Below are 13,184 nucleotides of genomic sequence, written 5' to 3' on the forward strand. Positions count from 1 at the left end.
CTGAATGTACCATTTATTTTTAGGTTTGGCGATAGGCAAGACTTCTGATAAAAATGTGTTTCTATGCCCATGGGCAATATTATTACCCACATATAAACTACTAGCCTTCAGTGAAGGCGACGTGTGGGCCACGGTGGGCTTGTTCACAAAATACATCATTATTTACTTCACTCATTTCCAAGTTTTCGATGGCTGACCACCAAACTATGCTTTCAAGTTTTCGGTGGCAGATCCCCATACAGTTGTGTGTTACGCTGCATGTTATCAAAATAGCTTTTTTCCCATTCCAATATGATCTCATATTTGTGCACGTGCACATGCAGGACGACCTACTTTGAATTGTATTGTAAAACTTTATTACAATAAACATTCAAGCATGTCAGCCTACCTGTGCATGTAATTTATGCTTGCAAGATCAGCCGTTTTTTAATGCTTTTAAAATAAAGCTTTACAAAAACATTTTTTTTAAACCCTGGCAAAGCTTAGAGGCTAATAGCAGGGACAGACTTACTGGTGTGTTTTGTAATGGCCAAATTGTTTTGTACGAAAAGTAGAGCAAGCCAGCTGCATTTTCTCTCACTCACACTATGAAGGGTGCCTTTGGCTATTCCTTAGGATGAGCATCTAATCATGTCACTTTCATACACACTGAACATGTTGGGCTTGATTTTGGGCATATGTTTGTTAAACTAGTTGTTTGGAGTTCCTGTGACTGCAACGAAAAAATAGACCAGAATGTTCAGAATTATATAGGCCTGCTTAATTTTCTGTTGAATAACAAATGGGCTACTGTAAAAGTTAGTTTTTGATAATTATTCGCTCAACCTCAACGCAGGCTACCATATAAAGGCAGACGTTTTAATAAATAAGACACAGGTGTTGCCAGCTTGCGGCTGCGACGGAAAGTCTCCGCAAGACCTGGCACACTTTTTATTTTTTTGTCCTTATTACATAACACCCCGGAGGCTATATTTAAAGCCTTGCCTTAAAAACTGAATTTTGCACAGATAAAACCAGCACTTTATTATCTTCAACTATTGAATTGTGACTGCACTATATTTGTTTGTAATTTCCTGAAATCAGCAATCTCCTTCAGGAAAAGTATGGAGGGATAATTATGCTGCTAATGTTTTAGGTATTTTTAATCTTTTATTGTATAGTAATTATTTATATATATTTTTAAATTGTTTATGCTGCTCGTTGCTTCTGTCTTTTACATTGTCTAAAGAAATTTGTGTCTTATAAATGAAATATCCGGACTGTTTTTAACTGTTTGTTTATGAACTGTGCTTTTATGATTGTAATGTTTACAATCGAATAAAGATATTTGAATTGAATTGAAATAAGACACTATTTTAAGCCATAAAAAAAGAGAGAACAGAAGAAACCAGTTTTTTTCAGTGGGTATTGTGAATTATCTATCATTTGCGCCTCCTGTAGAATTCAGCTAGAACGCTCCACTATTTTCATACTTTTCTCCTACCCAAAATTCAGCCGCTTTTTCGGCGTGTTCTAATTTACGGACGGCCGCTAGTTGTTTGCACACAACACTCTCGCCACTGTGGCCAGCTATCAAAGTAGGACATTTTCTTAAACCATTTTTTTCTTAATTCTAACCCCTCTACTTTCAGGATGGGTCATTTTGGGACAAGCTGTTTAATGGGAAAGCAAGGGCCTACAAAGCGTGACCATCAGACTTTTCATTGTGTGGTACTAGGGGAGCAATGCGTGTAGAAAAAATGTCTCACACTAGAAAAATATCCCTGCTGCAAACTGCACGATATTGAGGGGAAACAAAACTAACCAGACAGGCAAAGTACGCAAGTAGTCCGCCGTCTTTGTCCCGCCAACCGCCACCGGTGTCTGGGAGAGCGCACTAATGAAGCACTTGAGCGCGCACAGCTCTCTGGGACACCAGATACATTCCAGAAAACAATACTTCTGCTGTCACGGCACATTTACTCGGCTTCTTTCAATGCCATGGAAGTTGGCACACTTCCACCGAAAGGCAGCAGTGTTTCTCTTACACACGAAGAGCGATGGCCAGCTGGTAGGCAGGCTCGAGACGCTGTATTGTACAGTCATGTTTGGACAGGCCTGGGGCAGCTGCAGGATTAGCCCACCGAATGCCACACACATATTCACGTAAGCCCTCATTACGCTGTGGGTGATCAGGTACGCTACTCGCACCTGGCTGCCTGGTTGCGCGGACGCGGCCTGTAGTGTAAGGTAGCATGCAATTAATTACCAGCTCAATCCAGGTGTTTACGCTCACGGTGATGGGGTCAATGGATTCCACGTAGTGCCACCAGTGCCTTGGAACAAACAGGACCTGAGGAAAGAAAACACCAACAGTTAGTCACTGAGATTCTACACGTCACAAGTGGTAAAGACACATAAAAAAAGAAGTAAAGTTGCAGAAACGTATTTAGAAGCACACTGTTTTATTTGGGAATACGCAGCAAAATGATCGCAACTGTTTTTTACATGTGGTTGTCAGCATTCCCGCTAAGCAGTGTGACAGTGTTTATATATAAAATAAAAATATTTAATTAAGTTGAAGAGAGCAGTAGCAGGTTGTGGACTGTCAGACAAAGTTAAAGAATTGGCACGAGGATACAAAATAAACATGGTGGCAAAAAGAGCTGGTCTATCACAATACCAAGTAGGTAAGACTCACATCCGCGCTACAGCAATCCAGCTCAGGTTCGAGCACCTCGAAATGAGAGCTCCCCAAAAAACGTCCTGAAGACTGACACACAAACCCCATGTACGTATCAGAACTGACACAAGGCCCACTAACCTGCTGCCAAGACCCATAACTGACAGACAACATTGCTGAAGTTGACATGAGGTGGAGAGCAGCAAGAACCGACCCCCATCTGCCTGCACAGCACATGACAGGAATAATCCAAGGCACAGTTAACGTTCACATGGATTAGTTTAGAATGTCTGAAGATACACCCCCAACTTTCCTCCTAACTCCAAAGTGTTTGAACCATTTTACTCACATACATAGACAAGGGAGTACTGTTGGACCTGCTCCCCCCAAACTCATCCCTAAATATGACCCTGTAATGGGTAAAGCTATAATCACAGACTGCAGTCTCCCCAAAACACCTAAATCGCCATGAGAGTAAGGAACTGCTAAACAGTGTGCTCATGTACTGTACAAAAACTGAACACACACCATAACATATGCAGAGGACAGGAGCTTAGTTCTGGAAACATGCACCATGAGCGCGGGTCAAAGATTGGTTCTGAACCTTATCACGGAGGATCAGATCTCAGATGGTGTTTCTACAGCATCTGTACATTCCATGAGGCTGGGTATGTAGCTCTGGGGTTGTTTCTGCAGCATGTACAATCGGGTAAAAGAAGCACGCATGAAAAGGGTGGATCTGCAGTTCATGTGCCCAAGTAACCAGTGTGTTCTGTTCAGCAAAGGTCTTCAGCACAATACTCTACTTTTGTGGCTCAAATCAAAATTTCACTGCGATGGATCTGCAGAACAAACAATTACATACAGTGGTTGGTTCTGCAGTTCATGTTCACTGATCATCAGTTTGTTTGTCTGAGGAAGTTTTTACAAATGTGCCCATGTTGGGTCTTCACTCAGGTAAATTAATTGAGCCGCATTCCAGGTCATCATTTGTTTGCTCATCATACCACCTCAGTTTGCAAATCAGTTTTGACCGAACTCCCATGGGAAAGAACAGTTCTGCTGAACTTCCGAGCCAGGTCCTTCCCGCACCGGAACACAAGCAACCCAGGACTTGTTTCACCCTAGTTATGGGCTCATCAGCCAGGTACAGCTTGGTTCCTGTGACACAGTGTGCAAGGGACCCACATCTGGATAAAACCGGTCCTGGGTTGCTTGCGTTCCTGTTCAGGGAGGACCTGGTTTGGCAGTTTGGGCTGGACTGTTCCCATGAGGAACATGGGCAAGGCTGATTTGCATATAGCTAGGTCCAAATTGAGGTGGCATGGTGAGCAGGGTACAGCTTGGTTCCAGTGACTGTGTGCAAGGGACTCACGTCTGGACCCACGTCTGGACAAAACCAGTCCTGGGTTGCTTGCGCTCCTGTTCAGGGAGGACCTGGTTTGGCAGTTTGGGCTGGACTGTTCCCATGAGGAACACTGACTTGCATATAGCTAGGTCCAAATTGAGGTGGCATGGTGAGCAAAAGAACAATGGGTTGGATGCGACCCCGAGCTATTGCCAGTGTTTAGACGTATTGCGAGAAGCCTCCCATCCCCTTTTGTGTGTTTCACATACCGCTCTAAGTGGCATGGGTATGCCCAGATGTGGGTCCCATGCTCACGGTGTGGTTAGAACAAAGCTGCATCCGGATGCTGAGCCTATAACTGGGGCGAATCTACTTCTGAGTTGCTTGTGTTTCGGTTCAGTGTTTCATATAGTCATATAACCACAGGTCCGGTGTGATTTACAAGTGAGGTGAAGACTTGTTTCCCCATCAGCCCTGATGAAGTTGCCTAAATAGGTTGGCAACGAAACATGTCGGCCATTCGTCCCTGAAAATGGCCAAATACACGCCATTTTTAGGTCGAGCGACCTATCTCAATGCGCATGCGCATTGAGCGGGAGCTCGATATATAGCGTCTTAAACAGAGCTTACCGAGATCAGGCGATTCCCAGGCGATTTCTTGCAGTGCATGTGAAAGCGCGTGCACAATGCCACCAGCTGCTTGCCTCGCATTATCACATCAAAGGCGGCCGCATCTCAGGCCCCTGCTGCTTCACACCCTCATGCCGCTCTCCCCGCTCCGCCCCCTCCCCTGCCCGCCGTGTCGCATTTCTCCTCCGCCGGCCGTACTTTCACTTTGACGGCCGCAGGCCGTCTCTCGTGTTTCTCCTTGTCATCCTAGTGTCTGTGGTGCAGAGGCAGTCCCCCAGTTTAGATATGCAGAAACCTTCTGTTGCACCCAAATTAGGAATATTCAATCACCTGCTAAAATATTGAAAATATTGAAAAACTTATTCAAACACGTACTCTGGAAAATTGTGGAATCCAGTTTCTACCGGTTTATTTATTCAGTCGTGGTACTTCATTTAAAAGCGTCCTTCAAAAGTACTGCAATGCGCGTCAGGAAGGCTTGCTGCCTGTTCCCGGTATGTTCAGTCTCCTCTCCTCCATTAATCGCTCGCCTTCTGATGCTGTCTCAAGCCCTGCTCCTCTGAGAGTGGGATAGCAGTATTCAACAGCGGGGGCGCAGCCTTTGTGAACATTCCACGCCAAATGGGTGCTCTCGAGCCCCGACTACCTGTGGCACTATTGTGTAATAGGGCCACCTGCCCCCCCCCCCCCTGTCAATGCCACGCAGCGGATAAAACGGGACAGCGTCCTTCGCCTTTGCGAGTGATGGCGCAGTTTGCAAAAAAAATATTTAAATCGATCTGGCCCGGATGCATATGCCTAAACATTAGATCAATGCAAGAGTCTGCAAGCTAGCTAAGTTCCTTTTAAAATCTATTTATTTTAAAAACTCTGGAAAATGTCTAGTTGATGCTTTTAAAATAACGTTATACAAAGAACATCAATGCAGGGCTGTCTTTCTCTCTGAAACACGAGTTATAGTTTTTGTACATACTGGTCTGTGATTTATTGTAGATTTTAATTGGATTTCTTTTCAGGCTGTTTCCCACATTACATGTGAAGTTTTAATATTGCGCCGTCATGTCACTTCACTTTAAACTATGTTACGATACACACAACCGCCCTATTCCACGTTTTGTTAGGCTACCTTTGCTACATATAGGCGAGTTTGTTTTACTTGGCCAAAAGGACTGAAAGGTGTTGCTGATAGTATGGCTTATAGAGGGAAAAACAGGAGATTCAAGATTATCGAGAAAACTTGCAGGTTAGTAGTGTCCGGATAGTGGTCTTCAACATTTTTAATCCCGTGCCCCTCCAGTGTAAACGAAAAATGTTTTCACAAATACTCCTTTAAATTGTCATTGTTTAAATGTCTAATCTTAATTAAACATTGCAGTTAAGTTTTGTCAAACTTTTAAAAATGCAAATACATGCTTGCCAAACATACTATTATTTGGTCAGCCAGGCCTAATGTGCAAAAGTTTCCATAGCGTGATTATCAGACATGGGGGTGGGGTTTTGAAGAATATTTGGAGTCTCTTCCTTTTTGACACATACCTGCAGCTAGGATAACAAGTATTGGCATAGCCAATAGGTTTCGTCTTTGGGACCTTATAAGTGCTTAGCCATGCAACACTTGATGTTGCTGCACCAAGGATATTGTGCTGGATAACTAAATACTTATAAGGTCCCAAAGGCGAGACCTATTGGCTATGCCAATGCTTGTTTAAATTAAGGATGCTCACGGCACCTAATAAAATTACATTTTGTAAGTGAGTCGTACCTCACTTTAAACTCTGAGAACTGCATTTCTTTTCTCAAGGGGACCAGTGGGCACTGACTGACACAAGCACTGACAGTGCATATACACACGTTTTCACTGTTTTTTCTCTCTTTTGATTTCTCACCTCCGAGAAATTTGAACATACACACTCTTTTTCTTTCTGATGATGATAATAATGTGGGCACACGGGTGAGTACCTACCAGCAGCCCCCCTGGGTGATGCTAACGCGAGGTACTTTCTGACCTTTTTCACATTTTTTTGGTCACAAATCTTTTGTGGTTACAAATTTCCTTTTGATGTGTGTATGGAATGTGGTGTATTGACACTTTTTTTTTTAATTGAACAATTGGACTAACAGGTCAGTGGCAGTGAGCCTATCCTGTGAGGGAAGTTTTAAGGTTTTTTTAAAACCCCATATGTCTTAAAAATACAGTTAACTGTTCAGAGCAAGTCGGGTCTTCGTGTGTTTATAAATCGGTTCAGGGAGAACCTGGCTTGGCAGTTCGGGCCAGACTATTTCCATGAGGAACAGGGTCAAGTCCGATTTGCATATGGCTGGGTCCAAACTGAGGTGGTGAGCAAAAGAACGATGGGTTGGAATGCTACCCGAGCTACTGCCAGTGGATAGACTTATTGCAAGTATCCTCCCAACTCCCAATCAGCCGCGGCCTGTGCAGGTAAGAGCGGTGTGGCCGGGTGGGGGGCATTTCGACAGACGAGGGAAAATTAATTATTTAATTTTCCCTCATGGCCATCAGTAGAATACCACCCCCCCCCCCCCCCCACCAACCCGGCCCTACTGCCCCACCACTCTTACCTACATGGACCACTCCTGCTCCCATCACCTTTTGTGTGTTTCAGTGTCTGCATTTAGCAATATTATGTGAAAGCCATGCATACACTCGATGCATCATTGTCAATTTACACAACTATTTTCTCATCACTTTGCAGACATCACACAATCAGTTTCTGAATTGAAAATATACTTCATATATAATTGTGTAAAACACATGTTTTATGGACTTTTACAGGTGCATAGAGAACTTTAGGATTCCAGGTGACACTGTCAGTCAGCTGAACGCCCTGCCCATAAACTCTGATATCTGTTCGGCAAGGGGTGTACTCACCATCACTGATCCGAGGAGAGGTAGGAGAGGACTGGATTATAAACGGTCTGGTAATCCCTTTGTATGCTAGATATTTTCTATTTATATGGGTTTTTTCTAAGACTTCTCAGATCAAAGCTTTGGATCCCAAGCACTAAAATTTACGCTTCAGAGTCTCTAGCAGGTCTGACAGTCGCCATATTTATTTTTGCAGTTTTATAAAGCACGTACTAAGCTTAAGAGCTAAAGAACACTTTACATGAGCATCAGATAACATTATATATTTTTTTATTTTGGCACAGTAAAATAAAGTGATTTGCACAGACTGACAGATTATTGAGCTGAGGCTAGGACTCGACCCAGGTCCCTCAGATGAAAAGTTGGAAGCAGTGGCGTAACAACACTTGAGGTACACAGGGGGGACCCCCTCCCCGGCCCACCAACTACCACTTTTGCTGAGGGGGCCCCCTGGAGCTCTGCACCCCCACTCCTGCACCGCAGGAGCTGCAGGGCTTATGTGACATCACTGGTTGGAAGCTCTAGCCGTTAAGCCACATTTCCTCACTACAATAATGCATCTTCAAGACCTATGCCCACATTCGGGTAAGTGAGACCCCTGTCCATTTTCCATGCTCTGCAGATCAACAGGCCAGCTTTATAAATCTGACGGCCAACGGAACTCTAAATTGGGAACCAAAAAATCATTTTCAATACGTCACACGTTGACTTATCGTGGGACTGCATGGTGAATCATCACTGAACTCTGTCTAACATATACCATTTAATATAACTGCAGTAATCAGGTTACGACTTGCTCAGTCAAATTTCTATAATATCGTGTTTGTGTTGCAAGAAAACAGTAATATATGGGATGCATACTGCAAAGTAATCCTAGATATATACATGCCTATAAAAGTGCACTAGCACTTGCTAACTTTTATCCACAAGGAGAAATATTTTTACTTCTGAAGAACCCTATACCATGACCATTTGTGAAAGGCTTTTCTCCCCATTCAAATTTCAGATACAGATTTTGTTGAGGTTTTGATCTCAGATCACATACAAGGTGGGAATGTGCCTTTCAAAAGTTTGTAATTCCCCCCAAAACTAGCAGGTTTGTGATCATAAAGTCTAGTGTGTGCACTGACCAACACAGATTTGGTGATCAGTGTATATGTGCTCCTCTACGTCTGTGTGCATACATAGCTGTGCTTAGATTGGTACATATGGTATAGCATTTATATATTTTTCATGCCCCTTATACGGTCCTTCATACCGCTAACGAGCCAAGAGAGTGTTAGAGGAAATGCAGCACGCTACAGCGCGGAGAGTGCATGGCTGAAACAGTGCCGTATTGCAGGCCTATGTGGGAAGCACTTTGGTGTCATGCCTAAGTGCACAGAGTTGTGTTCTTAATTTGTCTTAGGCTACTGCGACTAGGAATGTGATCACAAGAAGAGGAATAAGAAATAGAATATATGCAAATAATGAATGAATTGTTAGACCCAAATGAGCAGGTCTCTCTGGAATCCAACCTGAACAAAGAAGCATTCTTAGGTAACAGGACGTCAAGATAGATTTTCTATATATTTCCCCTGCAGACCCACTGAACGATCAATGAGCATACACTTTACACAGCCAGATATTGTAAACGATCAAATCCATCCAGTAGGAACAAGGAGTTACCCGCTGGCATGCTCAGAAGAAATCCATGGATAGTACTACTCTTCAAAGGCAACTCATTGCTATAGAGGAGCGACCAACAAGAGTATTCTGGTTACAAGCAGCCTAGATAGATGTTCTGTATGGGCCATCCCAGTGTAACTAAGGAATAGCCCATGTAATACACTAGTTAAAGAAAGCTAGTGTAAATCCCAAAACTTTTCATCCAGGAGCAGCAGAAAAGTGACCCAAAAGCGTGCCTCAATTACAGGAAGTCAGTGACATGATCTCTAGGGGGTACGACTTTGGCAGAGGACTCCATCGCCCATACTGCGCTGCAGCTGTGACCTGGGAGGAAGCAGACCAGATACTCAGAATGGTGCTAAGCACTGACAAGTAATCCACTGGGCTATCCCACTGAGTGGGGTGTGCCCGGGCTCTGCCCCAGCGAAGACTGGGTGAAAAGCGGGTCAGTCTGCACCCATCGGAGTCTGGAAGAGGCTGGTATGGGCCGCCCCTTTTGGCTATGGTATTAAGATATTTCTGTTGTGTCTAAAACTCTTAAATCGGTAAAAGGAAAATGGATTTACAGCATGTCAGCGTTCCAGGAAAAGCTTTGAACTCTATCACTACTTATTAAACAAATGTTATGGGCGCTATTCAAAGAGAAATTAGCGGTACCGAAAAACGACTACCTACGGTTAAAAACCTCGACAAAAGAAATGCTAGATAACTGACCCTCAACTTCTATTTTAAATGTACCTGGTAGCGAGAAGAGTTTGACTGAGAAGGTCCCAACAAATTCTTGTGTGTCCCACGATCCTATGACAATTGACAGCCCTGCTATAAATGGGTCTGATACTATCCCATCGCCGTAAAGGAAAAGGGAAGCAGTGGCAAAACTGTTTAATAAACAGTCTATGACACTTGGAGAAGCTGCCAATGACCGGCAGGCGGGAAGCTGGTGTATTTGTATTTATTTGTATTTGTATTTATTTATTTATAAAGCGCTAACATTCATCCTAAAAGGACATCACGGCGCTGAAGAAAGTTGCAAGTGGTTTAACATCAGTTCTGATTGAGGATTATTGATCTAGCCTGGGAAAAAGGAATGTTTTCAGTTGTTTCTTAAATGAGACAAAGCAGTCATTTGTTCTAATTTTAGGGGGTAGCTCGTTCCACTTTGTTGCCGCAATGTGAGAGAAAGCCCGCTCTCCCATCCTGACAGTACGAACTCGGGTAATAACTGCTCTTCCTAACGTCATAGATCGTAAGTGTCTAGCGGGTTTATGAAATCTGACCCTGTCATGTAGGATGGTAGGGCCTGAGCCGTAGAGTACCTTGTGAGCAATACACAACAGCTTAAAAATGGCTCGTTGCCGCATTGGGAGCCAATGAAGCTCACGCATGCAACTTTTAGCTGAATCATATTTTCTTTTATTGCAGATGGCTTTTGCAGCGGCATTCTGAACCATCTGTAATTTAGAGAAGAGATAATCTGCCATTCCTACAAACAGAGAATTACCATAGTCCAGCCTACTCATCAGTAGTGACTGGACTAAGGTTTTCCTACAATCCGTTGGCACCCAGGGGAAGACACGTCTAAGCATCTTCAAAAGTCCAAAGCTCCTTCCACAAGTTATAGAGACATGGGATTTCATAGATAAATCCTTATCCAGTGTTATTCCTAAATTTTTTGCTTTAGCAGTGGGATTGGGAGGCAAACCCAAGTCACTTGGCCACCAGCTATTGTCCCAGGCCTGTGTACCTCTGCCGAACAATAGGATTTCGGATTTGTCGGCGTTTAGTCTAAGACAGTGGTCCTGCATCCAGGTTGCCAATTCAGTCAAACAGTTCGTCAATCTGGTTTTGGAGTCATCATTTCCATCAATGGTGACCATCAGCTGAGTGTCATCAGCATAAGAGCACATTTCGACACCCCACTTTTTGCCAATGGTTGCCAGCGAGGAGACGAATACATTAAACAAAGTTGGGCTCAATGATGCCCCCTGGGGAACTCCGTATTTTATGAGTCGTGGAGGGGATGTGTAGTCACCCAAGCGTACTGATTGGGTTCGATCCGCTAGGAACGATTGTAGCCATCCTAATGCTTTGCCCAGTATTCCTTTCTCTGCCAGGATGTTCAATAGTTGATTGTGGGGTACGGTATCAAAAGCCGCTGATAGATCAAGGAGTATCAGTGCAACTGTTCTACCCTGATCCACCTTGGCTCTGATACTGTCTGTCACCGCTAAGAGTGTAGTTTCGGTGCTGTTGTTTGTCCGAAACCCTGTCTGTGAATCATCCAGCAGACCATTTGCTTCCAAGAATGTGGAAAGACTTCTGTTGACTAACTTCTCCAGAACCTTTGATAAATAAGGTAGCTGGGAAATTGGCCTGTAATTGGCCGGATTGTTTACGTCAGCTCCAGCCTTCTTTACTAAAGGGGTGACTAGGGCCTGTTTCCATGATTTTGGGAATTCAGCAGAACTAAGGGAGAGATTGAGTACTCTAGTAACTACTGGACATATTACAGGGGTTAACTGGGAGAAAATATGATGTGGACAAGGGTCAAGTGGGGAACCCGACTTGACCTCAAGCATGACCTTTTCTACCTCCTCTTCTGAAAAAGGGCCGAAACCGTGGCAGCTGGTATGTGCGATGGTTGTACTAATGAGAAAAATCCCAAGCACAATCATAATAACTCGAAGAAGGATTTAACTAACTTACGATGGCAATGGAGGATTTGAAAATGTTTGTTAAATTAGGTCTTTGGACCTAATTTAGTTTAGATTAGAGGCGGTTGAAAACATTTCTAACCCATGTCTTGCATTGATAACAGGAAATTAAGTCTGTGCTTGGTTCTCAGGGGGTTGTATGTACACCTGTACACAACAATGGTGTCAGGTGCTGTACTTGGACTGACGAGGAGGGCCATGAAAAACAGGAAGGGGTGCTGGTTGATGGTGGGGGCTTCCCTTTACAACACAATAGCCTGAGAGGAGCTGATATTGTTAAGAGATCTGAGACCTCCTTCTTAGCACACTCTCCCATGGCTGTTCGGCATTCCCCTATTAACCAAGACAAACTGGATCTGCCACCCAAGGATAAGCTGGTTGTAATTATTTTGAAGAATGTTCCGCCGCTTGAGTCTAATCAAACAGAGTCCTGGGAGAATCTTAATAATAAATCTATTAACTGGATAGGAGAAATAACAGGTCTCACTGGTTAGTTTTTCAACAATCTCAATATGGTTGGCAGGGAAAGCTGGGTGGGTAGGAGTCCAAAGACTGAATCGGAGGGCTGTGTTGTAATTAATTTTAGTTCCCCAGATTTGGTAGGGCATGTTTTTGCTGTCTCAATACCAATATTAGTAGTACTGCCCCTCTAGGATTTTTTTTATTGTTATAAACCCTCTGATGTAAGAAAATCTCTTTACAAGCACATGTCTGATCAGAGAAGGAGGCATGATGACTATATAATGTTTCTGCTATGAATCGTTTTGCTATTTTGGGGGTATTGGATGTAAATGACTGGCTTGAGGATCAACAGATTGATTCTAGTTTACTTTTCCTGATCCCTAGGGTTAAGAAAACTAGAAGATTTGGTTTTAATAATCATGAGTCTCCTTGCCCCAACTCAGACATATCAAGCTCTATAGGACCACAGAACGTTATTTATCAGACCACTGTTACTTGTGGTTTAAGTAATCTGAAAGAGTTAGCTTCTAATACCACCAAATCAATTCTTAATCATGTAATAAAGATTCGTTTTTTTATTTTGAAATGCAGCCCGCAATAAGAACAAGATGCAGAATTCAGACATCTCCGTGGTCATGTCAATGGTCCAACGGGGTATTTCCGATAACTCTCCACTAGTTCTTTGACCGGAGGGCTCGGTCTCCTCTGGTCGCTCGATCTCCTCTGTGGCGCTTTAATGCTTGGCTCCTGATGGACGAGGAGTTGGTGGAATATCTGGCTGGAGAGCTCACGTCCTATTTTCACCTTAATAGT

General features: G+C 43.5%; 1 protein-coding gene across 4 annotated transcripts in view; it reads right to left on the bottom strand.

Moving 5' to 3' along the window:
- The window catches only part of HSPBAP1 (HSPB1 associated protein 1), a 1,313,039-nt gene that overhangs the window by 250,642 nt on the left and 1,049,213 nt on the right, over window positions 1-13,184 (bottom strand). For all 4 annotated transcript variants that reach the window (XM_078682025.1, XM_078682026.1, XM_078682023.1 and 1 more), the window contains one exon: window positions 2,249-2,332. In XM_078682025.1, coding sequence (XP_078538151.1) covers window positions 2,249-2,332 — 84 coding nt within the window. The remainder of the gene's footprint in view (window positions 1-2,248; window positions 2,333-13,184) is intronic.

This window comes from Lissotriton helveticus, chromosome 3_1 (genome assembly GCF_964261635.1).
Source record: "Lissotriton helveticus chromosome 3_1, aLisHel1.1, whole genome shotgun sequence".
Lineage (NCBI taxonomy): Eukaryota > Metazoa > Chordata > Amphibia > Caudata > Salamandridae > Lissotriton > Lissotriton helveticus.